The sequence below is a fragment of the Ictidomys tridecemlineatus genome, chromosome 7, assembly GCF_052094955.1.
Source record: "Ictidomys tridecemlineatus isolate mIctTri1 chromosome 7, mIctTri1.hap1, whole genome shotgun sequence".
NCBI lineage: Eukaryota > Metazoa > Chordata > Mammalia > Rodentia > Sciuridae > Ictidomys > Ictidomys tridecemlineatus.
The window spans coordinates 127,804,233-127,831,215 of NC_135483.1; the positions used below are offsets into that span (position 1 = coordinate 127,804,233).

At 36.4% G+C, this 26,983-nt stretch overlaps 1 protein-coding gene and 1 long non-coding RNA gene across 8 annotated transcripts in view; one reads left to right on the forward strand and one right to left on the reverse strand.

Annotated features, from left to right (window-relative positions):
- Nucleotides 1-26,983, forward strand: part of LOC106145229 (uncharacterized) — a 93,626-nt gene that overhangs the window by 57,803 nt on the left and 8,840 nt on the right. Inside the window, exon 6 of one of the 3 annotated variants that reach the window (XR_001230109.4) lies at nt 1,237-6,314. The exons of the other annotated variants lie outside the window; for them this stretch is intronic. This is a non-coding gene — a long non-coding RNA (uncharacterized LOC106145229). Of the gene's footprint in view, nt 1-1,236; nt 6,315-26,983 lie in introns of those variants that run through there. 3 annotated transcript variants of the gene reach the window in all.
- Nucleotides 23,418-26,983, reverse strand: part of Acvr1 (activin A receptor type 1) — a 122,114-nt gene continuing 118,548 nt past the window's right edge. For all 5 annotated transcript variants that reach the window (XM_078017434.1, XM_078017437.1, XM_078017435.1 and 2 more), the window contains 2 exons: nt 25,396-25,526; nt 23,418-24,637 (listed from right to left, as the gene is read on the reverse strand). In XM_078017434.1, the coding sequence (XP_077873560.1) occupies nt 24,503-24,637; nt 25,396-25,526 (266 nt within the window). In that variant the 3' untranslated portion in view covers nt 23,418-24,502. The remainder of the gene's footprint in view (nt 24,638-25,395; nt 25,527-26,983) is intronic.

Sequence of the window (26,983 nt, forward strand, 5' to 3'; positions counted from 1 at the left end):
TTGATGGGATCTGAGAGTCAAAACTTGAGGCAGAAGGATCACAAGTTCAAAGCTAGCCTCAGCAACTTAGCAAGACTCTGTTTCTAAACAAAATATTTAAAAGGGCTGAGAATGTGGCTCAGTGGTAAAGTGCTTTTGGGTTCAATCCCAGGTACAAAACAAACAAACAAACAAAACAAATAAAAACCCTTTTTCTTTAAAAAAAATATTACTATAAAGCATTGTGTAATTAGGTTCCATTACTCCACCTTTATTCCCCCACCCTACCCCTGGCCATTTTCTCTCTTTCTCCCAACAAATGTCAGAGGGTAAGTAAAATTGTGGCTGGCATAATCATGACACAGCCCACCAGAGTAGACGAAACTGTCCACAGGTTAGTCTGGTTTATTTGTACACCATAGACAAAACTCCCATATTTTATTTTATTTTGTTTGTTCATTAAAATGGAAAACAGAAATGAAAGAAAAATAATGAGCCATGTTTTCTGATTGACAAAATGGGTCTTAACATGCAGAAATTTGGAAATTTTCCATTTTATTAAATAGCTCATTTGATCAATACCAACCAAAAAGTTTTCAATAAAATGTTCTTATTTACATAAATTGAACATGTTTACATAAATACATTACAATTTCACCCCGTGTTCATGCATTGCCTGTGAGTGAGCCTCAGAGCTGGAGTGGAAGGAAAGGAGGGAATGGGCTATCCATGATGGTGTGGGTCTGAGATAATGTAAGATTCAGGGATGTGACAGAACATTTGGTACAAAGTATCACTTGATAATTTTTTGAAAGCTGAATATTTCATATTTTGTTTTGGGATTACGAAATGGGTCAATTTGAATACCAAAGTGGCCACATTTTCAAAATGACTGCATTAAAATGTCCCTTGCCCATTGCACACTAGGTGCTAATTATCAGAAGGTTCATGCACAGTTTGCAGCCTTGTGTAGGCAGAAAGATAGAACTGGCTTTTGCATATGTTTTATTTTGCTCATACAGCATTTTTCAAAAAAATGTAATCACCATATTTTAAAAATGTGAAGATTTAAATATAAAATTTGGATTTTAAACTTCTCTTGGAAAACAGGATACTAAAACTCTAGGTCCTTATTCTCAGCTGGCATTAATTGACTGGATCTGAATACAGGCTGACCGACCAGTTTTAAGTAGAGTACTGCAGTCCATCAGTCACCAGGACTCCTTTTGACTCACTGTACCTGTCTGTCTCCTCTAGGCACCTGTGTTTGTAGCCCCTTGAACATGAGCCTGGAGCCCTGTGATGAAGAATATAAATATAACTTAAAGCAGAGCAACTGCTACCTTTTGCCAACATGTGTAAGCACATGATAGTTCAGTGATGCCAGATTTTCCAATTTTTCGAAGTTGAAAATTTGTGTTTTTATTTAAAGTCTTTCCATTTTTAAAAGTTAGCTACTAATTCATTTTTCTAGTGCTCTGACAAACAAACGTAAGACCTGAAACTACCAGCCTGAGCCTGCCTGGTGCCATTCTTCCCTGAACTGCAGGAAAGGCAATGATGTAAGGAAGCCTTTGAAACACGAGTGGACCTGCTGTGGCTCCATTTCTAGAAACACAGGTATAGAAATCAGATCATGATTTTCCAAGGGCAAATCTCATTTAATTGAATCTATGGGTACATTCACTAAGCATTTTCTGTACACATGGGCGCTGTGAAGAGGGTAGAGACCCAAATGGGACCAAACCATACTCTGGCCTTTAAGAAGTAGGTTGCCAACCACAACTAAATGAGTGTTCAGCTACCTTGTTCCCAAATTGAAGTGTAGCCTTTTATCTTACAGAGGACTCAGAAAGTTCCAGAGTTCTCTGTTACTAGGTACTCCTTTACTAATGCTTCAGGGCAACAAGTGTTCCTGCTGCTACTGTTACTACTAGTAACAGCCACTACTGCAAATACTACTGGTCCTATGATAACTGTTACCACCATATATTATTGTGTCTTCATTTTGTGTTAAACACATTAGGTGAACAATTTCTAATGTTCACAATACTCCTAGATGATGGGTACTGTTATTACACCTGTTTTACATATGGTTGATTTAGTCCAATCAGCTTTGATGAGACCACATGTTGGTAATGATCAAAAATTGAGTTGAAACACAGGATTAGTGGAGTCTTTCATTCATATCATGCTGTTTCAGTTCACACCTAGCCTCCTACCAAGACTTTTCATCTTATGTCTCATACATTTAGGAACTGCTGCCCTTTGATTAATAAGTAAATCAATTATTTGGTAGAATACTGCAAGCTGATAAAGACATTATCATCTTCCCTTTTTTCCCTGGATAATATCTTAAATGAGACCCTCCATGCCTTAACCTCCAGAAGTGACTAATGATAGGAATGTTAGCCATTACTGAGGCTCTATTTTGGTATTGTTTTTGCACCAGCAGCATTAATGCTCTGATAAAGTCATGCTGTTTGGCATCATATACTCTTCTGGCATCAGACTGACTGAGCTGGCACAGTGGTATCTGAAATCTAAAGGTGGCATCAGCAGATTTTTTTTTCTATGAAGGGCTAGATAGCAGAGACTTGAGTGGGGCTTGTGTACAATCTCCGTTGAAACTTCTGTCTTCACTGAACAACTCTACTGTCATTGGTGAAAAGCAGACACAGACACTAGTATACAATGAAACCAATAAAACCAAACAATAAAAGGACCAATAAAACTTTACTCATAAAAACAGATAGTGGGCCATATTTAGTCTGAAAACTACTTTGTCAACCCTTGGTCTACTTGGTCTTAGGCCAGCTCTGTGATCCGGGAAGACAACACATAAACCTGCTGAACCCCACTTTCTTCATCAGTAAGCATGCATATCTCACTACTACCTAAACTAACTTAAGAAGATGATAAGGCTATACTGAGGATGAAATTAGAGAATTTACAGAAAATCACTGTCAACTGTCTAGTGCTCACATAATTATTTAATAATTAGCTCACAAAGTAGGGAGACTTTACTGACTAATATTGGCCTCCTGGCCAACTACCACCTTTGTTTTCCTTTCTTCTAGCCCTCCACTAAATTCTCTACCTATTAATCCCTATTCTTAATCCCTCCTTTACACATACACACACACATACACACACACACCACACACACACAATATCACAACACACACACATCCCTAGAACTATATTTTTACAGACCTCAGCTATACCCCAGGGCCCTCTTTTTTCATCCATCCTCTACTAGGCTTGATTTTTGTGTGCCACCACTCAGTTGTCCTTCCTCAGATTAGACCACTAATGCAGAATAAATATTATTACTGGCTCAATTATCTTTTTGAAAGGGGTGATTTGTGGATAAATGGCTTATTCCAACATGCCCTTGGAACATCTCAACAATCCTAGTGAAGTGAGTGATTCTTTTTAGAGTTCATTGGATTACTTCTGAGAAACTCACTTATAGTCCAAAACAGCAACCCAGCTCTAGCAAACCAGGAGAAATTTGGATTTCAAGGATGCCATGTAAAGTAAATTTCATACACAGAATTGCAATTGCAGAATAGGAGCATGGACAGAGTGCAAAAACAGGTGTGGCCAGGAAGAAAGACTGAACCTGAACCTACTTGCTGGTTGCTGAAATAAGTAAATTAAAAGATGCCCCTCCGACATTACTTTCTCAGGAATGGTAATTCTTCTTTGCTTTATGAATTATATTCCTGCCTTTTATAACACTTACTTTTGATCCTAAATATTAAAAGTTCTCTTTTGAGGGCTGTGGCTGTGGTTCAGTGGTAGAGCGATTGCCTCACACATGTGAGGCACTGGGTTTGATCCTCAGCATCACGTAAAAAATAAATGAATAAATAAAGATATTGTGTCTATCTGCAGCTAAAAAAAAAAAAAGTTCTCTTTTCTATATTCTAAGGTATATGAAAGCAGACACCATTTCTATTGTGTCAATTTCAGCCTTTACTTCAGGGCCCAACATGGAGCAGAGATGAAGTAATTATTTGTTCATTGAAAACTATTTCTTAAATAAAAAGTTGTCTTTGCAAGTATAAAAAAAAAAGAGTCTGAGTATGTAGCTCAATAGGTAGCATGCAGGAGTAGCATGCACAAGATCCTGGGTTCTATCTGCAGCACTGGAAAAAAGAGGGGAAGAGAAAAAGTTTTTAGTGATTTCTAAGCTCCAACTCTTAAAGAATTACAAGTAAAATAAAAAATTTAAAAAAACCCTGGACTTTCTGGAGTCCTCATAATATACAGTGTTGTCCTTAGACTTCATTCTCTGATCCCAGTTTAGAATCCTGTGCATTGAACTACTGTTCATATTTAGCATTAGTTGGCACCTTTCTATTAGGGAGGTGCTAGATGATTCCTCAAATTGGTTAAGGTTCCTCTATCAACATTTCCTTTTAGAGTTGTTACATGGAGCCAGTGCTGGGCTAGAGTCAACTGGATACATGTCTTTCCAATTTTGCCTTTAGTCCTTTTCACTTCAATATTTTAAAATCTGCTTTGGTAGGATTATTAACACATAAATATAAGCAAATGCTACTAATCAGGCTCTTTTCAAAAAACAGTTGTTAAACATATACTCACACAGCACTACTTTTTCTTTTAGAGGCTTACTCAGGGGTAAAGAGCCTGATAATTAAAGCTCAAGACATTGCAAGGAAAGTCTAATATGGAACATCCAATTCCAAATTAATTATATTGGGTCAGGCACTGAGAAAGTCACCTTTCCTCAAGCCTCATTCTATGAGAGGGCTCCAACTTTTTCTCCCAGTCAAAATCAGCTAAGTTTTTGTGACTATTGTTTCCTCTTACTATTAAAGGGTCCTTCAAATTTCATATATAGCCTCTTCCTTGATGAAGCTGGAAATCAGGGCCTCCTGTGCTACGAAGTTGTCAGAGAAAGAAGGAAAGGAATGATAAGCCCCAAGGATTTATTACTTTACATTCACACCTTGTGTACTTTCATTATTTAATATTATAATCTAAAATTCTTGTACTCTATGGTTCAAAGGGTTTAGCCCATATAATAATAAAAAAAAAACATGCTTAAGTATCCCAGCCTACATTTTAAGGACCTTTCAGATTTGGGTTCAACAAAATGCAAATATTTGTTTACTTGCATGCTATAGGAAGATAGATAGTACCGTTGCAGTCATCACCAGCTGAGCCATAATTTCAAGTAATTACATTCTCTCAAGGGAAGAAAGCTCATGTAAGTGGTTTTGGGGGGATTCAGTTTACTAAGACTCTTGATCTCATTTAGCAAATGCTTAATGAGTTATCAAAGTCTCTTGAAAGGATGCTTGTTGGTGTTCTACATACAAGTAGTATTTTACTAGATGATGGAGAGTAGTTTTAACCAATGTTTTATCATTGCAAGTAAAAGCTAATTATGCTTTGTTTTTATTAATCCCACTTGCTTGAAAGTCTTATTCTTCCAAACAGGCTGTTTTGGATACTACTTTAATCTTAGTTAATTAGATATAGGAAAGTGAATCCAATTCTCAATTATAGGCATAAAGGTAAAAATACACTAATATGAAGTCAATTGGTAGATAAAAAGAGAATGTATCTCAAAAGAAATAATAACAAATGAAATAAATAAATAAAATTTATTACTGAACCCACTTATATGCAAAATAATTTTACCACTTAATAAAATAGCCCTTGTGATTTTTCTGAGTATTTGGGGAACTGCTCAATGAATAATACCTACAAGTGATATTTACTGATCTAAGATTCAGATGTATAACTTGAAGCTACAAGAAACCTGATGCTATGGCCCCCTTGCATTCCTTGACTAAACCAGATACAAATAAAAAGTAAAGCTGTCTAAAAGTTAAACAGTTAAGGGGGAAGGATGAACTCATTTTCTTATATATGATCAAATTTTAAAGCAATTTTTTAACAATACTATTGATACATGTATACATTGGCTATACCAGCATTCTTCTAATTAGTATTCAAATGATTCATTTTTCTCCATGCTTTTACTTTGACCTGATGTGTATCTTTATATTCAAAAGGAGTTTCTTGTAGACAGCACAAGGTTGGGTCTTGCTTTTAATTAGAATGTTTAGACCATTTACATTTATTGTAATTATTGATTCAAATCTACCATTTTACTGTTATTTTTTCTCTTTGTTTTTGTTGGGTTTTTTTCCCTTCATTTCCTTCCTTCTTTTAGGTTATTTTTGTGATTTTATTTTAGCCCGGCATATGATCTTTTTTGGTGAATGTTCTGTGTGCATTGAAAAATAATGTGTATTCTACAATTAATGAATAAAGAATTATATAATGTTGATTGTGTCAAGTTTTTGATATATTTGTTTTAATCATGTAAATATCTACTTGTCCTTGAAATTACTGACAGATTATTGAAATATACAGCTTTATAGATTTATCATTTTGCCTTTTAATTCTTTCAATCTCTATTATAAAGTCCATATGCATTTATTATATTTTTATGTCTTCTTGATGAAATCTTTGTGAAAATTTCCTCTTCATCTCTGAATATATTCATTATCCTGAAATTCACTTTGTCTGATATCAATAAAACTGTAACTTAACATGAGAAAAGTCATGTATATTTACCAACATATTTGCCTTTTCCAGTGCTCTTCATTCATTTGTATATCCAAGTTTGCATTAGACATAATTTCCTTTGATCTGAAGAACTTCCCTGAATATTTTTTGTAGTGTGAGTTGCTCATGAATTGTTTCAGCTTCAATTAATCTGAAAAAGTCATATTTCAACTTAATTTTTGAGGGACATTTTCATAGGATGTAGAATTTTAATTTAACAAAGTTTTCTATTTAATACTTTAAAACACTGTTCAAATGATTTCTGGCTTGGATGGTTTCTATTGAGAAGTCTGCATTAATTCTTTGTTCCTCAGTAGATAGTACATCCTTTCACTCTGGCCACTTTTATTTCTCTTTATTACTGAAATTCAAATATTTGCTCATGATACTCCATGTGTAGTTTTCTTAGTGGGTTTTATGCTTATTTGGTATCTATCTTGGGTTTTTCCTTGAGTTTCTTGGATCTGTGTGCATGTGCGTGAGTGTGTATGCTTAATATGCATGGATTTAAAAGAGAAGATGAGTACAGTAGATATAATTTTCATATATATATGAAATTCATTATATTGGAAATTTTTTTAAACATTATTTCTTCAAATATTTTTATTTCTCCTCCTTGTTTATTGGAACTCCAATTATACATATATTCAACCACTTAATCTTGTCCCTAAACTGCTGATGCTATCTTATTGTTTTTAGAGATGTTTTGCCCTCTGTTTCTACTTTCAGGTAAATTTTATTGCAATTTTTTGAGGTCACTGACCTTTTTGCACTTTAGTGTTAAATCTACTGATATTCTAGCCAGTGAAATTTCCATTTTATATATTACAGTTTTCAATTCTAGAAGTTGTATTTGATTTCTTTCACATCTCTCTCACTCTCTCTCTCTCTGTACTTATCTACTCTTTTAAATCCATGCATATTAAACATATTTAGAATAGCTGTTTTAGCATCCCTAGTTCATTGTTTAATCATCTAAGTGTAATAATTTGTATTACATTCTAGACACTCTGAATGTTACATGTCGAGCGTGGGATTTTGTTATATTCCTATAAAGAGTTTGGTCTTTAATAAAAATAAATAAATTATTTGTGAATAAGTTTGTTTTTTAGTATACTTGTCTTTATTCTTTTTTATAATAGGCCTAGGAGAGCCATTATTTTACTTAATTTAGTCTTGCTACTAAGATGTATACCTTCTTGAGTCTCTATAATGCATCAAGTGTGTTTAATAAGGATCTGTTACTTGCACTGTTGTGAACAATTTCTATTACTGTGTGAACTGAGGTGATGGTTCAGCTTATAGCTCCCTTACTATTAGTCAACTTTCTGTTACTATAAAAAATCTGAGGCTGAGCAACTTTACAAAGATAAGAGGTATATTTACCTCACATTTCTGAAGGTTCAAGGGCATGGCACCAGGATCAACTCAGCTCTAGTAAGGCCATCATGGAGGATGGCACCACAATGGCAGGAACATATGCAAGCAGGAGTGAGAGATTCTGCTGCCAAACAGGAAGCCAAAGAGTAACTGAAGGCTAACTAGGGTCCCAAGAGAACTATGCTAAACCCATCTGAAGGCATATCCCAAGTGATTGAAAGACCTCCATTAGACCTTGCCTCTTTTAAGAACCTTTAAGTTCCAATACCTCAGCTTGGCCACACTGAAGACTAAGCCTCCAACACCTGAATCCCTGGAAGACAAACTACTTTGAAATCATAGCACTCCTATATGATTGCTTATTTCTTAGAAGTTTTTATTGTCCAGCCTTATGAGGTTTTACCCTATATATGTACAAGTTATTATTCAGCCAAAAATGCATGTACATCTCTACAAACATTTTTATTGTTCTTTCTTTGTACAGTTCCCTTCTCTCTGTTGTCTTGCTCCACAAATTTCAGCCATCTCGATTTCTCCAGTCTCCTCAACTCAGCAATATTGTGATGATATGTATTTGGTGCGGCAGTAGTGTGTGGGGGGGTCCTCCATCTTTACATTATATAAACCTGGCATATATGGGCTCACATCAATTGGAAGGGTTATTGAATTTGGCATTCTGATATCTACAGCAGAAAACTGGTATGAATATGGGGCTTACTTTGTTTTCCTCCTCTTGGATGCCACTGCCCTATGCTTCCTATGTCTCACATTTAAAAACTGGAGTTTTTCCCCCATACATTTCATCTAATTTTCTCATTATTTATGGAAGTAAGGTAATTCTGAACTCTGTTACTTACATGGTCAGAAGTAGAAACTAATACTTGAATTTTATTAACACAAGTTTGAGTGGGCAAAACTTATCAATTTCAAGATATAATCTTTTCCAACTTATTGTAAGAACAAATTACCACAAACTCAATGGTTTTAAACTACACAAATGTATTATTTTATGGCACTATAAGTCAGAAGCCCAATACAGATGTCACTGGGCAGACAACAAGACATTGACATTGGAGGCTGTATGAGGGGATCTGTTTCACTGCCTTTTACAACCTCTGAGACCCTTTCCACTTTCTTTAAAGCCAGTACCATTGCATTTCTTATATCATTTGTCCATAGTTACATCTCCTTCTTACATTCCATTCTGCCTCCCTCTTCCATTTTTGAAGGTCTTTGTGATTCCATAGGACCACCCAAATAATCCAGGGTTATTTCTCCATCTTAAATTTATCTGATTAAGAAATTGAATTCCATTTGCATCCATAATTCCTCTTTGCCACGTAACAACATATTCACAGTTCTGGGGATAAGACAGATCATCTTTAGAGGGGAAAATGCCTTCCACAAAAGACAAATAAACAATCCATCACCATTTCAGTCAATTTTGACATTTGATTTGGCTTAAAATCTGAATTAAGAAAAAAAACCTTCCTAAGCAACTTTAAAACCCTGCTGCTTAAAGACTTAAATAATAATATTGGCAAAAGACTGTCAAAGCATAAATATCAATTATCATTTATATTTTTGTGAAATTGGAATGTAGAAGACAAATTAAAAATTCTCATAGTGGTCATTTTTTTATTTTTTGTAGTATATATCACAACCTATATTAAATACATAGATATGTAAGCATATAGAAAGAGTCATTTGTAGTAGCTGCAGATTTTAAAATAAAGCCAGGTACTTATATAAAGCATATCTTCCTTTCCAGGGTATGGAATCTTTCTAATTTTCATTTGGTTATAATTCTCATTTTTCATATATGTCAACATCTAATTTCCTGACCTTAGGAATCATATTCACAGATGGAAATATGTTCTGAGAATGATGCTACAATACCATATTAAGAATTTGTAACAGTTAAATCAAATAAGGCAGAGATCCTGTTGAGTATTAAAATACGAGGAAGAAAACCTCACTTTGTTTTGCAATATTACAGATTGCAAGACTGTGCAAAGTAAATATGTCTTCATATGTAAAGCGAAATTGGCAGATATTCTCAGCCAAAAGTCAGAGTGCTTGCTCCCATCTCTGATTTTACTCATCTACTCCTTCTCATTTTGCAACTTCCTTCCCCTGTGGCTAGCTCTGTTTTCTTCCCAAGAAAACTATACATTTCTGACAAGGTAAGCATCACAGCTTTTAGTTCTTTTTATCCACTGTTCCTTCAGAGAATTTGCTAATGACCACCTCTGGCACATGGTAGGTGTTGAGGAATCATTCAACAAGTCAACAGATAACCTCTCATTCTCTTGAAGATGGTGTCATACCCTAGAAATTTTTTTACAGTTTTCATATGAATGTGGTATTTTCAAAATCATCCTTTCTTGAAAAAAATTATCATTTCAGACCTTGTGTATTGTTATGGGCACATGGAAAAAAACATTAATAATGATTTAGGTGGGAATGTAGGCAAAAGGAGTTTCTAGAAAATAATTCCACAAAACAGCAGATTCTCCAACAAAGCAATAAAAAAAAAGACATTTCCCCAACTCCAAAACTGAGGATGTTGCCACTCTGCCAATTGATAATGTAATGACAAAAGATACCAATTCTTAGTTTTATCTTGTGACCTGCCACTTGAGTGGAGAACAAATTTAATAAGAGTTCTGTTTGGCTGGTGTTGAGATTTTCTACCTTTCCCCTTCATCCCAGAGCTGATCTCATTGGCCTTCATCCTTTCTCACCTGAGTTCTCCCTTCTTATGATAACCTTGCCTACAAGTGTCACATCAGAATGTACTCCATCTACTAGCTTCAGGATTGCTTATCTGCCTGGTCTGCTACTGGATATCATTATAAACTGCTGTTTTTAGAGGACTCATATGTATGTGTATCTCTGTATGCTAAACAAACCATCTGAAAAAACAAAATAACTATTTAGCTCTCTTGCAAAAGTCAGACATGTAGAATTCACAAAAAAATTTTAGACTGGAGATTTTCTGAAGTCAGCATAGTATTTTTAAAAACTGGCCAATTTAACATCTCATCCAGATTCTTGACTTAGCTTGAAATACTGGAAAACTTGGCAACACGGGGTCATCTCTTGCATGGCAACAGTCAGCTGAAATTGAATAGCCTATGTACTCTTCAATGTGACCCAGTCTCTATCATTCCCTCCTAGCTTACCCTCCACTTGATTCACTTAAATGTAAGAGCTCTGAACCCACCAAATATGCCACAGAGGCCAGGTGCTACAGGTCCAGCAGCATTTGTGACAGTTTTATAGCACCTACTAGGAATGGAGAAAAAAAAGAAATATTTATTAGGTATCAGGTATATACCAATGATCCCTGCTATCCAGGAACCTTATTCTAGAAGGAAAAACAACCAACGAAACAAAGAGCCCAAGACAATAAGATAAACTAGAATCCAGGTGGCAAACAACTTCTTGTATGCAACCAGCATTCATCTTAGGCAGACTTTGAGAGTGCTTCCAGCAGGAAGGAGTACAGACACAGACACAGGAATCTGCACCTAGGACACCAGAGAAGACTGATAATTTAGGACAGGAATAAAGACAATGTAAATTCTCCATACCTCCATGTCCTCATCTGCCAAATGGGGATAATAAAAGCCTGTCATTAGGCTGCTGTGAAAATTAAGTAACTTGATGTCTTAGGTGAGTGAAGGTTAAGCCTTTAGAGAGTGTTGGCATATATCGAATGCCTTCAAAATGCTAAGTTATATTGTGATTGACTAACGATTGTAATAAATCTTAAGAAAAAGCTCTAAGGTAGGAACTTGACTATGGTGGTGGTGGAGGTGAAGTGAGAGAGTTTGGGACCAGAAAATGAAGGCAGACTTGGTAATGGGAACCATGAACAGAGCTTAGTGACTATACTCACCCAAGAAACTATATCACTGCATATCACTAAAGAACTCCTACCCAGACTCCTAATGTGCTAAGATCACTCTTTGCATTTCTGCCTAGATGTCTTCCTGGAAGGCACTTCTTTTTTCACTTCTCTTAGTACCTGCTCCAAGCTTGACTCTTAGTAGATCATCAATAAATGTTATGAAAAAAGGAAATAAATATACAAATGAAAAAGGGCCCCAGATAGGGGACTGAAGAATGAACATAGAGTACTTATTTGAACAACTTCTGAGTATTCACAATTTGGGAGCAGTTGTATCAACTGTATCTTTTGTTTAGTCATCTAGAAAATCAGCTTGTTTCTGTTTTTGAAAAAAATATACATTAGGTATATACAATAATGTATACATATCCTTTCTATGTATATATCAGACCACTTTTTTGTACCACCCAATGTATTTCTCAGGCTTCCAGTTTTTCCTTCTCAAATTAGGGTCTGTATAGGAAAAGGCTGATTATTTAAATATGTACAATTTTATCCTGTGGCAAAAAAAAGAAAGAAATCACTTACAGAAACAAATAGAATAACAACTTTTGTCTCCTCTGTCCTTCCTGTCCCATTCCTGAATGGCAGAGAGAAGGGTGAAGCCATCATGTTGCCAAGGGAGACAGAGCAAAGGGCCAAAGTGAGTCCTGTTAGACAAATCGCCTGTTTGGGAGTCTGGCCCACTGCTGTTGAAAGGACATTTTTCTCAAGATAAATGCTTTTGCCCAATATCATTGCAACTTTTATCCAACCCAGGATGCCCTATGGCATGAACTCCTTTCCCCTTTTTTTTGATATTGCCAGCTTCCCCCTCTGGAGCCAGTAGCTTGTTTACCAGACATGGCATCAGGGACCAAGAAATCTCAGAAGCTAGTGGCCTGGTCTCTGAGCAAACTTCCTTGTTTGCCTTGAAAACTTTATGTACAAAATAAAACTAGTTACTGCCAGTTCCCACTTTCTCTCAGCTCCCAAACTCCCTCTGCTATGAGGAAAGAGTAAACTTGGAAAGAATTGTCCTACTCAAGAAACTTTCCAAGAAGAAAAATCATATTTTCTACTTCCTATATTTTCTTAAATTTGAGTAACCTTCTCATCAGGCCTTTGCCTGATTGGGTCAACCTGTATGCAAAAGAGACTGGCAGCTGCCTAATTACAAGGATTCAAGGGCACATGAAATATATCCTAGAACTCCTTCCCCCATTCACTATGGACTCTAAGCACAAACTTTTGCCTCTATCAGATTTATCTGGAGTGCATGTTAAAATATAGATTGCTGGTTCTAAATAATACCTCCCTACCCAGAGTTTCAATTCTGTAGGTGTGAGGTGCCACCTAATAATTTGCATTTGTAATAAATTTCCTAGTGATAATGATACTGTTGATTTAGGGACCACACTTTGAGTAAAATTGCCCTGAAGTATCAACTCAAGATCTAAAAAGTAATCACTTAGCATCAGAGGAGAAAAGTATAGAGTATATAAAACAGTGTAAGGACGTCAAGTGAGATCTTTAGGACTTAAAGGCGCATAATTATATGAATGATACTCAGCTGGCTACAACTCAGTGTGAGAAAACTACCCAAAGCTGGATAAAAAACAACCTAAAAAGATTAGCAGCAACTTAGTCCTCACACAGGGTCAGGAATAATGCTGTTGTCTACCCATAAAGATGAAAAAAAATTCGTGGAATTTAGATAAAGTACTTACAGGGGTCTTGCCTCAATAGTGGGGAATAACTATCCATAGGCTGAGTACAGTTCAGTCTGAGTACTACTCCACTCCTAACTATTTCAGATAACTGCATAGCAGAACAAAGTTGAAGAATACTTATAGAAATACAAAATATTTGACATCCAGCAAGGTAAATTCCAATTAAAAATCTATATTTTTTTTAAGGAAGAAGAAATATGACCCAGAATGAGAAAAAAAAATCAGAATAGACACAGATGGGAGTATTGGCAGATGAGGACATTAATTATTATAACTATGTTAAATATGGTCAAAACTGTATTTAAAGATATTGAAAATATTTTTCAGAACACTCAAATTGAACTTCTAGAGGTTAAAAAAAATAAAACTTACAACATATGAGAAAAAATACATTAGATGAGATTAATGGCAGACTGGACATTACAGAAAAGGTTAGTGAAACTGAAGACAGAGAAGCAGAAATCATCAAAAAAAGCAGAAAAAAAAACTCAGTATAATCAGTGAACTGTACAACAATTTCAGCCAGTCTAACAGATGTGTAATTGAGGTATTCAAAGAAAAGAAGAGGAAGAGAAAGACATATTAATTTAGAAGAACAAAGAAGGAAAACAGCAGATTTCTCATAGGAAACAATGCAAACAAAAGAACGGTAGAGCAATATCTTTAAAATACTGAAAGAGAAGTACTCTACTGAGAGTTATGCACTCAGTGAAAACATCTTTCAAAACTGAAAGTGAAAAAGAGATGAAGGAATTCACTGTCAGAAGATGGGCACTGTAAAAACAGTTAACAGCAAAAAGAAAATGATACCAGGTGAAAGAAAGCATGGATCTACACAAGAGAAAGAAGACCACTGGAAATAGTAACTACATTAGCAAATATTTAAGGCCTGTGTTTGTTTTGTGGTGCTGAGGATTGAACCCAGGGCCTCAAGCATAGTAGGCAAGCACTCTGGCACTGAGCTACAACCCTAGACCCAGATTTTTAAACTATCATTTAACATTTTGAAACTTATCATTCAGGTTTTTCTGGGTAACTAGGAATTATCTACATGAGCTTCTTTCCTCAATTTCTTATGCTAACCCAGAAGAAAATAAAGGAAAACAACAAAGAACTGGGAAAGACAGATAGCATGAAGCCATCATGATCTTACCTTCAAAACAAAATAAGAAAGAATTTAAGAGTCCTGACTGCTATACCCCATTAAACATGGCCCCACAACAGGGCCCATTGCAATAACTCAATAGTTTGTTTTTAAACTTAAATTAACTTTCAAGGAGCACCCACTTTCTGGGTATGATGTATTATTAATATATTTGAAATGTTTAAATATTATTGAGAAATTAAAACTGCAATATAAATGTTAGAAAGTAAAACTGAAAAAAATAATAAGTATTGATTCATTTAAAGCTCACAACAAATCTATAGGATTGATATTATTATCCCCCTTTCATAGAAGAAAAAAACTAAAACACAAAGAAATAGAGTGACTTGCCCTAATTTAGACAGCTACTAAGTAGCAGGTCTGGGGTTATCATCTGTTTATAGACTGTGTTTTTAATCTTTATATTATATTGTAAAGACATAAGAAAACTGGACAGAAAATACTTTTTAAAAATTAGATGATAAAGCCAGAAGAGTTAACATCCAAATACTAGGAGCTCAAGATAGCAAAAACTGTAGCAAACAAAGTACTTAAAATTCTATAGAGAAAAATATGTCTAAATTTTGCTAATCAGAACACATGAGATTTTTCAACATAAATTGAGAACAGCAGATAATATAGTAATATCTCCAAAATTCTAAAAAGGCCAACCTAGAGTTCTGTATTCCTAAACTCTTAATTAGGTATTAAGGTAGAATAAAGACACTTTCAGGTCTGATATGTTTAAAAATATTTACTCTTCACACACTCTCAAGAATTCACTGAAGGGCTGGGGATGTGGCTCAAGCGGTAGCGCGCTCGCCTGGCATGGTTCGATCCTCAGCACCACATACAAAAAAAAAAAAAAAGATGTTGTGTCTGCCGATAACTAAAAAAAAATAAATAAATATATTAAAATTCTCTCTCTCTCTCTTTAAAAAAAAATTCACTGAAGATGCACATTAGCAAAACAGGGATTAAATAATAAGGAAGAAATAGGGGAACCAGAGTTCCTACAGAGGAATGAAGCAAGGGAATTCACAAGATCTTTGTGAGGGTAGATCCCAAGAGGATAGCAGTAACAGTGCAATCCAATCTGGATCAGAACAGGAGGACAGAAGGATCCAGGAGGAATATCTCTGCAGAGACATTGGTAGAAAGCCTTACATGGGAGGATGGAGACATTAATAATTTGACAGTGTTTGGTAAGGAATTGATAGCTTGAAAACAGCAAATATAAAGAGAAGAAAATCAGTGACTTCAAAGAAGAACAGAAAAGAAATGTAATTATTTGTGAATAACAATTAATTGGCAATAATAAAGTTGAACAGTAGTCATTGACTTAACTTGAAATTATTACTGTAAAAAAATCTATGAAGGAAGAGATTCTGGTCTGTTTTGTTGATTGCTTTTTTCCCCCTTGATTAATCAGCTGTGCCTGGCACATAATAGGCACTCATTAAATATTTGTTAAGTCTATGAATGAATACAGGGAGAAAAGAGGGAAGATGTATAAATGAGTATAGGATAAGAGTAAGAAATACTAAGAAGAGAGCTATGTCCTCTTCTTCCACAGAAGTCAAGAGAGAATGTCTAAAAATAAAAAATAAAAAATAGAAGGATAACTAGGCTATTATAAAAGCAAAGGTAAATACTCGAAGAGAACTGTTTAAAAAATTAAAAAAAAAATGATTGCCACTGTGGAGTGGGTAATGGAAGCAGGAAATGGCAGAGGATTGCTACTTTTTATTATAAACCTTGTGGAACTATTTATTTATTTTTTAAGCAAGGAGAAATTAAAATTATAAATTCACAAAAATAACTACTATTAGCCACCCACCAAGCCGGTTGGTAATTAGCAGACTGACCTGACTTCCCAAACCAGCACAAAATTGCCTTCCAACATTCCAAAACAGATCCTCATTCTAGAAAGCAAAAATGCAGCAATTTTGAAGAAATAACTCAGAACAGCAACAAAAGTAATGACATTAAATATTTTGGTAAGACTGCAGAGAGCTTTTTCTAGGCATTTTTTAAAAATAACTGAGTTCATACCTGGCATGCAAATTTGTGTCCTGAATTTATTTCTAAAAATGTTGAAGCTAAACAAGAGAAAAAGATTCTTCACTAGAAAGAAAGCCAACCACTCAGTACAAAAATTCAGGAGGCATATTCTACTGAAAAGGCAGTCAATGACATCATTTTCATGCAAAAAAAGGGGGGGGGCAGAAAAAACCATGTTTTTAAAAACAAGCAACCATACATAGTATATTCATTAGGAGCCCAGGCATTGGAATCCGTCTGTCTGGGTTCAGATCCCAGCTCTACTGCTCCCTGGTTGTGGGATGGACACTATCACAATCTCTATGAACCTTAGTTTCTCTAAATGTCCAATAAAAATAATAGCCTGTCTGCTACTGTTTCTTTGAGGAGCATCTGTTCGATGGTGAGCTAATGACCAGCATGCAGTGAATGCTTAGTAGACATTAACTATTAGTTTGTAATTATTATTATGACTAATAACCGCCTAGCAGATAAAACTAATACCACAAAAATACATCATAACAAGAGGGATATGAGGCAAAGATATCCTCATGGTAGGAGGAAGGACAGGAAGGAAGCCTGTCCTCTGGTACTTGACACTCAATATCTGTTAAATTTGTGAACTGTAGACACACATAAACATCAAAGCTAGAGTTTTTGAGTGACTTTGGTGTCATTATCAGGCTTTCAGATTAAGAAACGGATGTGCAGGGAGGGTAATGGTTGTTTGGGGGGATTCACTAGCAGAAACTGTCAAGAAGAATGTGAAATGGGGAACTCTATAGAGTCCAAGGTGCCTTACCCAGCATGACACCTCCTGAAATACATGCATGAATTAGGTTTTGAAATACTGTGTCCCAGTTTCCTGAAAGGAGGAGAACCTGAGACAGGAAGCTTTGGAAAGAGAGAGATGGGGGATTCAGTGAAGTGCCCTGGCATGATCAGACATCTAATGATGGAGAAATTCCTTTGGGTCCTCCTGATTAAGTGTGGAAAAAAAATAGTATTTATTTAGAGACAGGGATGAGGGGAAACAGATTAGTTCCTCTGTGGAGAAGCTAACATCCTAGGAAAAAAAGAGATTAGTCCAGCACATGTATTCCATGATCATTTTGTGGGCTACAAACACATTAAGAAATAATGCTGTGGTCTTCAGGTCTATTTTGATGCCATACCATGCTGTTTTTTGTTTTGTTTTTGTTTTTTACTGTAGCCCTGTAGTATAATTTGAGGTCTGATATTGTGATGCCTCCTGCATTGCTCTTCTTGGTCAGAATTGCTTTGGCTATTCTGGGTCTCTCATTCTTCCAAACAAATTTGAAGACTGTTTTTTCTAGCTCTGTGAAGAATGTCACTGGTATTGTGTTGAATTTCTACACTGATTTTGGTAGTATGGCCACTTCAATAATATTCTTTGTGCCTCTCCAATGGAACCCAAGACACAGAAACTAAGCCACATATTTGCAGACATCTAACACTCGACAAAGGTGCCAAAATACATGGAGAAAAGATAGCCTTTTTAACAAAAAGTTCTAGGAAAACTGTGTATCCATATATGGAAGAATGAAACTGGACTTCTATCTCAAACCCTGTATAAAAGTCAAATCCAAGTGGACTGAAGATTTAGGAATCAGACCAGAAATTTTGCAACCGCTAGAAGAAAACAAGACCAACACTTCATCCTACTGGTGCAGGCACCAACTTCTTTAACAAGACCTCTAAAACTCAAGAAGGAAAACCAAGGATCAGACAGTGGGATGCCATTAAACTGAAAAGTTTCTGGACAGCAAAGAAAAGGATCAAGAGTGTGAAGAGAGGGCCCACAGAATGGGAGAAAAATTTTGCCAGCTGCTCTTCTGACAGGGGATGAATATCCAGAGTATATAAAGAATTTAAAAAACAACACCAATCTAACAAATAACCCAATCAATAAATGGGCAAAAGAACTAAACAGGCATTTCTCAAAAGAAGAAATATACATGGCCAACAAATGCATGAAAAAATGTTCCACATTTGTAGCAATCGGGGAAATGCAAATCAAAAACTACACTAAGATTTCATCTCACTCCAGTCAGAATGGCAACTGTCAAGATTACAAATAGAAAATAATTGCTGGTGAAGAGGTGAAAAAAACACTCATACATTGTTGGTAGGACTACAAATTTGCACCACCACTCTGGAAAAGCATTATGGAATGGTACTATCCCATGACTAGCTATCTCACTCCCTGATATTTATCCAAAATAACTAAAATCAGCCTATTATAGCAATATAGTCACTTCAATATTTATAGCAGTGCAATTTACAATAGTCATATTATGGAATCAGCCCAGATACTCATTAATAAATGAATGGACTAAGAAACATAGTAAAAAAAAAAAAAGAAAAAAGAAAATATGGTATATATACACAATGGAGTTCTACTCAACCATAAAGAAGAATGACATCATGGCTGCTGGTAAATGGATGGAAATGGAGCATATCATGCTAAGTAAAATAAGCCAGACTCGGAAAATCAAGGGAAGAATCTGGTCCCATATATGGAAACTAGACCAAAGTAAGGGAAAGCAGTGTGCCTGGGGATGGGGGTGGGGGCGGAATTGGATATCATAAAGATATGGAGAAAATCAGTGGAGTAGCAGGAGATCAAAAGGGACAGAGGAGAGATGGGAAAGGGGAAGCAATGCAGGATTAATTTAACAGACTCAAATTATGTGCACATATAAATATACCACACAGGGACACCTTCCCGTGTGTGGTAAGCACCAATCAAGGGTGGATAAATGGATGAGCGGGGGGGGGGGGTGTCAGTGGAGGGGAGCTGGGGAAAAGAAGGGGAGACAAAGGGAGGAATAAAGACTGAAATGGAGTGAGTCAGACTCTATGCATGTACGATTTTCTCAGGATGAACCCCATATATGTAACTATAATTCTCTGGAAGAGAGGAGAGAGGAAGAGGAGAGAGAGAAGAGGAGGGGAGGGAAGGAGAGGGGAGGGGAGGGGAGGGAGAGAAAGAAGCAGTAAAGGCCAGGTCAACAGTAAAGGCCCTCTATATCTTAGTCCTTCTTCTAGGTGGGGGTTGTAAACTGGGAGGGGAGGATGGCAAGAGAGTCACAGGTAACTGAGCCTCTGGCTTAAAAACTTAAGAATCCAATTTTAGTTGTGTTTCTACATAGTTGAAGAATTAGACTTAACTACTGTCTCCGTCTTCTCCTCTGTAAATTGGAGGTATATGCTACCCATGATGTTAGAAAACATCAGCAAAGAGGTATAATAAGAAGATTATGAGTCCACTTGAAGACAAAGCACACCCATCTTTCCATATTTTTTAGTACAGAGAATAATTCATTAGGACTAACAATTAGTAATTGGAAAAAGAACAAAATGACAACCTTAATGTTAGCGTGGAGGAAGCGACTAGGCAAGGCAGTGTGCCCCTGAGCCTGGAGGAACAAAGGAAGGGGGTAGAATTATTACAATGGAGAGGTTTAATGGGATCCCCACCCACAGAGCTGCAGTGCTGGGTTGAGCTGGTGTCTCTGAGTTTAGAAGTGGCTGGGATCTTGTCTTCTGAAGAGTGCACCCCAGTCTTTGGTATTTAGTATCTGTGAAGTGAGGCCACAATAAGGCTGTTTCTGCAAACATTAGAACAACTGCCAACTGGCCTGAGACTCTGCTGCTACTGAAAGGAACTACCACTGCTGAAGTCAAGAAGGGAGGCTGGGGTGATTCTGACAGAACAGGAAGCAGATGGCAGGAGTCACTCCAAGTTGATGGAGTCACAAAGCCTGACAAAATGGTGCATGAAAGGGTGGGTTTTTAGAAGTACAATTAATAGTGCATAATTATTTTAAAAAATGGGTTCATTTGTGAAAATTTCATACATGCATATAATATCAAGAGCGGGTTTTAAGCTGAGAAACAGTCTGGAAGAATGCCTATGAGAAGTTTTGTGACAGCCTACCTGTGTTTTCTTAATAAATATTTGAATATAGGACATCTCTGTTGTATTTGAAAACAATGAGGAGTGCGCTAAGGATGAAGCTCAGCGGTCACAAGGCCCTGAGTTTCATCCCTAGGACTGCAGAACAGCAGAAATAAAAACAAAACATGAAAGTCTTAGCTGTGTGTGCCTCTAGTCCCAGTACTCCAGAGGCTGATGTAGGAGAGTCATTTTGAGCCCTGAGTTTGAGAACAACCTAGGAGATAGCCTGTCTCAAAACTGAAACAACCAGGAGTCCTTGTTTAAAAAATGGAGCAAATCAAATATGTCCTCATCACAGAATTCTCACTGGTGGCTATGCAGCTCAGAGAATGTGGGTGGCCCAATGTGAACAAAGGTAGACATCAACTTTGAGGACTGATTCATGGCCAGAGAAGACGCTGGTCTTGGAATCAAAAGGTCTAGGCTTGGCACATCAGACTAAGATGGAATGAATCTACATAAACTGCTTTATTTGAGACCCACATGTTTCCTCTTCTCACTTCATACATGTTCCCAGTCACCTTGAATATGGAAATCTTAACTGGGGTTAGATTTCAAAGTCAGTAAACAAGGGGAATCAGATGGGGTCAAATGACTTAGAAATAAGACAAATTTGAGACCCTCATATAACGTGTTCGTCTACACAGCCAGATTATCCTCCAGAGTTGAAGCAGCCATGCTCCACAGGTGATTACCAGATGAAGACATCATTGACTATTCAAGGGCCAGGCTGCATAAAAAACTTATGTGAACCACTAAATACTACACTCACACTTACTCAGCACATGGGAACCAAGACCTGTTTGTTTATATCTTGGAGCTTCTCTTCACTTGGGTTCTGCAGTTACTAAGGAGAACGGCAAGCACTATTTAAACTGTCATTTACTCATCCTCTCCCTTTTGTTTCTTTGTTTTGCTGAAACATGTGTACAACACCCACCAGAATGACTAAAATGGAAAAGAAGAAACTACTAAGTATTGTTGAAAATGTAGAACAACCAGAACTCTCATACATAGCTGATGGGAGCATACATTGAACAACTCTGTTTAAAAATGGATTGGTAGCTAGGTGTGGCAGCACATGCCTATAATCCCAGCAACTTGGTAGGCTGAGACAGGAGGATCACAAGTTCAAGACTAACCTCAGCAACTTAGCAAGGCTCTAAGCAACTTAGCAAGACTCTGTCTCAAAATAAAAAATAAAAAGGGCTGGGGATGTGGCTCAGTGATTAAGCACCACCGGCTTAAATCCTTGGTACCAAAATAAATAAATAAATAAATAAATAAAGTAGATTGGTAATTAGCTGCTGAAGTGGAACATTACACCTGATGATTCCACTCCTACATATATACTGTATGATTCCATTTATAAAGTGTTCAAGAACAAACAAACGTAACCTATGCTGTTAACATTTGAGAGAGTTCTGAGGTGCTGGTAGTGTTTGGTTTCTTGACCTGAGTGCTATTTCCATGGATGTAACCAACTAAAAACAAATAATTTACCAAAATTCATCAAGCTTTACCTTTTTACATATGTATACTTTTATGTAAATATATAATATTTTAATAAAAGTTAAATGTGTCTTCCTTCCAATTCTCAATGTATAAGTAAAAGAATTGAAATCAACAACCCACTCGCAGTGTTATTCACAACAGTCAAATGTGGAAGCAACCTAAGCATCCACCAAGGGGTGAATGAATGGCTGGATAAACAAAATTTTGTATATGCATACATGTAATATTATTCAGCTCAAAAAAGGAAGACAATTTGGACATATTCTACAATGTGCATGAATCCTGAAGTCCTTATGCTACATGAAGTTAGTTGGTCTCACAAAAATACCATATGATCCACTTGTATAGGGAAATTAGAATGGACAAACTTACAGAGAGAACAAAATCATAGGGGAGGTTGGTGGGGTGCTAGCACTTAATAGGTATGGAGTTTCAGTTTTACAAGATGAACAGTCTGTGGATGGATAATGGAGAGTTGCATAACAATGCGAATGTACTTAACACCATTGAAGTGCTTACTTAAAATTTAAGATAGTAAATTTTAAGTGTAACATGAATTAAAATTTTAATTTAAAAAGCTAAATGTGACTCTGCTATATACCCTCCAAGTAAGTGCATGCTAATGAACCAACTGACCTCCCTCTGAAGGACACTCTAGAGTTTTTACCTCTCTTCTCTTTAAGGCCTACTCTAATCCCTGCCTTTTTAATCCTGTTGTGCACAAGAAATAAAAAGAGCTAAGAATAGGTTCTGCATATCCTTGGACCTTAAGCTACACAAATGCTTTTGCCATCTTTCTTCACTTTTATACTCACAACCACCTTTGATAAATGATGACTGGATGGACAGATAAACAAAATCTTATATATACATACATATGTCAGAGAGGCTTGTTATCATCAAGTTCAGGAAACTGAGAAGGAAAATCACAAAAGAGAAACATAAAATTCAAATTTTCAGGTACCAAATTCAAGCAGCAAGACATCCTCATAGTACCCTCAGGTTCATTACTCGCCTTGGAAAGCAAATTCAATTTTCAAATTAGTTTTCAGTTTCTATTGCTCCCATAAGAAAACACATTATATTACACAGATCTTTATATGTTGAAAATAATTCCACTGATTGACTTGAAAACAGTTTATTTAATTTATACAAATAACTACTAAATACAAAAAGTAGATTAAAACAAAATAGTTATTTTTTTCTGGCAGAGTTTAAATGCACATAATGGATAATTCCGAAGAAAATGCATTTTCCCCCACAGCGTTCAGGACTAAAATTCTACTGAAATCTTTGTTTCTAAATCAGTAATATATTCGGTGGTGTCACATGGGTAATGACTAAATACGTTCTGCATAAGAACTGAAAAAAAAGTTACAGTCTACACACATACAAATGTGAAGCATTTAAATGTGAATTTAACTGATAATAAAAGAAAATGTCCATTTCAGAGTATAGTGTTAAAAACATTTCAGTAATAAAATCATAAGACCACATAAAAATAAGCTTTAACATACACACTAAGCAGTTTTGTAAAAACTGCTAAGTGCACAAGTAATAAATAATTTGCAAAGTTGTGTATAAACAATTCCTAATGTTCGGCATTGTTGTAAACATCAGCACATGTGTAAAATGCAGCAAAGTCTGACATTACATTTTGTTTTTGCCAAATTGAATTCCTATTATCCAAAGACAGACCAGTGGAGTACGCAGCCAAAGTTTTGGCAAGTCGGGTCTTTAAAATTAAGAGTAACAGTGCAAGTAAGGAATGCAAAGAATTCCTAGTGCAATAAAGAAGAGAAGCACAGGCAATATTGCTGATTAAAAATTCACCACCTCCTTGAGTTTCCCGTGGGGAGTGTCTAGGAGACCTGTGAAAGATATGCAAAGCCACTGTCTTAATGCCCAGATCTCTTTTAGGATTTCTCTGTGTTCCTCCAGTTCCCTACCTTTGCAACAGTATCTGTCCACCATTAGTCTTTGCAGTGTGAACAGTTCATGAAATGCCCAGTTCACAGTCCTTGAGCGAGGTTGGGGTGGTTTTGGTGTCTCCCCAGCACGTGGCTAGGGAGATGTCTGCCTCGTCAAAGTGGCCATTGAGGGAGGGAGACAGATGAGTTCTGTTCTGACAACCAGGCAGGCCAGCATGATAGGTCCCAGCTGGACAACGACAACATCAAATCTTCCTTCTTGACACCGTGAAAATGTCAACAGTCAGTTTTCAATTTGTCTAGGGAATTATCAATTTTGGTCAAAGTCTTTTTGATACGCAGAGCTGTGAGTCTTGCAGATGGGTTTTGATACCAGCATTCTTTCATCAGCTTGGCCAGAGAGGTTAATGTCTGAGAAGAGAAAGAACAAAGACCACAATGACAAATTGGCTGTTTAGTGGCACTGAAAGCTGTTTGCAGAGGTAAAGTCAACTGTTTTGAAAAACTCTGCAGGTTGTATGAAGTTAAAGAGATGTTATTGCCATTTTCTTTAAACAAACAATCAAGGCTTTAACCAATGATAAAGTCACTCAAGAGTTTCTTGAACTCTGTCCTTTCGACTCTTAATACTACCAACTTACCTTATCAGGCAAATTACACAGGCCAAGTTGGACCCCTTGATGGATTTATGGACACTAAAAGCAATGGTAGTAACCCAGAGATAGTAAAATTTGCAAATTGGATCACATCCCAAAGTCCTAGATCTGCTACTAGTTATGTGTAGTAAGACAGGCTCTACAGCATTGAGTAGTTTGTTTGGAATTTTAGGTAAGCAGAGATAAAGAGGAGATGAAAAGCATCACTCCAGATCTCAATGCAATCACAGGGCTAATGGCAGCAGTAATATGTCTCCTAATCCCTGGTCAGTCATAAATTCTTCTGAATAGTATCACTCATTAGCAAGACCTACCAGACAGCACTTCTTAAAGAATAAGACAATTTTCCAAATCTACTCAGTTAGGCTCAAAGAGCCTTCTACAAAAAACAGGGAGGGAGAGTGGCCAATACAGAGTGCAGATGGCTTAGATACAAAAGATCTATTGAAATCAAAAGCAAGCAAATTACAAGCAGCCAAAATAGCTCTAGAACCAAGAAACTAGAACTCTCACCGGGTCTGAGAACCATCTGTTGGGTATGTTTGGCCTCTGTTGATCCACACACACTACTTTCCTCATATCTTCAAAACTTGGGTCATTGGGAACGACATCGTAGAATGGTGGCTTGTAGTCTTCCACTATACCTGCATATGGGACAAGAATTGTGCTGGGTTAGCAAGATAGTAAATGTTCCCCTAAGATTTAATTGATGGGTCTCACAGGTTATAATGTGACAGGATAAAGTACTAGTCACCTTCCTCATACCTCAAGCTGTTCTGGAAACTACAAGGAGATACTAACTACACAGCCTGTAGGGAAATGGAGGAAAATATTTATTAGAAGAAAAGTATGTGAAAACTTCTCATGTAATCACGAGTATTAACAAAATGCTCCGACAGGACACACAAACAGCTCTGCAATGCCCAATAAAGATTGAGTGACCTAAAATAAAAATTCCTCTGGTTGTCAGAGAAGAACAAAACACCTCTAAAAAGTACACGAATCTAGTCATTTCCAACCATAAATAGAAGTAAAAAGTTGTCCTCAAACTAGAGTTGGAGGCAAATAAATTAAGACCATCCCCCCAAATAAGGCTTTCTGTTATAAAATTATTTTATAATAAGAATCATTGTTTAAAAATAATCCTTCCCACTGGGAGGGATGCTAATAATGTAATATTGCATTTCCTTGTTCATCCATTCTACATGCCATGAATACCCTCTAACCACCAGGCACAACTCTCCATTGGATGGTTCTGTTAATTACTCTCAGATTGAAGGCACAAGACAAACTGTAGAGAGACTAGCCATCAGGAAGGCAAAGGGACAGTGAAGAAAGCTGAACTCTTCTCTTACCCCTATGCAAACATCAAAGTGACCACTTTCAGCTTCCATTCCTGAATGACTTCCGATGGCTTAGAAACCTTTTCCAACAAAATTACATAATTCACTTCATCATTTGCAACTGGAAAACTGATTCTTCCCTTCATCGAGATGAAACCAAAAACATCTATTCTTTCCTTCCCTTCATCAAAAAAATTCAGTAGAGCAGTCAGCGGATAACTTGGCTTCCAGCTCTCTTCCCTTCCTCCATGTAATTTATTTCTACTCCTAAATACATAAGGGGTTATGGCAGAGGACAGAAGGAAGCTTTGCACACAGTTATGATTAAGTTTTCCTAGTTCCTACAAGCCACCTTTAAAGCTTCAATCCCCTTTTCATTTATTAAAGAAATTACCTAGCAGTGAGAAATTACCTACCGTTCTCGAGAATCCCATATAAATACAAACCACTTATGCAGAAGATTAGATATGATAAGGAGCATCTGTTCAAGAAATACTACAGAATTTTTTTTAAACTTCACAAATTCAACTAAAGAGTTTATTTTTAAAATAGAAAGTAGTCTAAATTGTATTTTTAAAAATTCTAGTTGGTACCCTTCTTACTTCTGAATCACTTAGCCCACTGCCTAGCTTCACTGTAATGTGTCAATTACCTTCCCTGACAAATCATTAACAGCCCATATTGGGCATCAACCACAGCTTCCAGAATACTTGGAACATCTCAGAGGTCTTACATGCTTCTCATGAAAGATCCCAAGA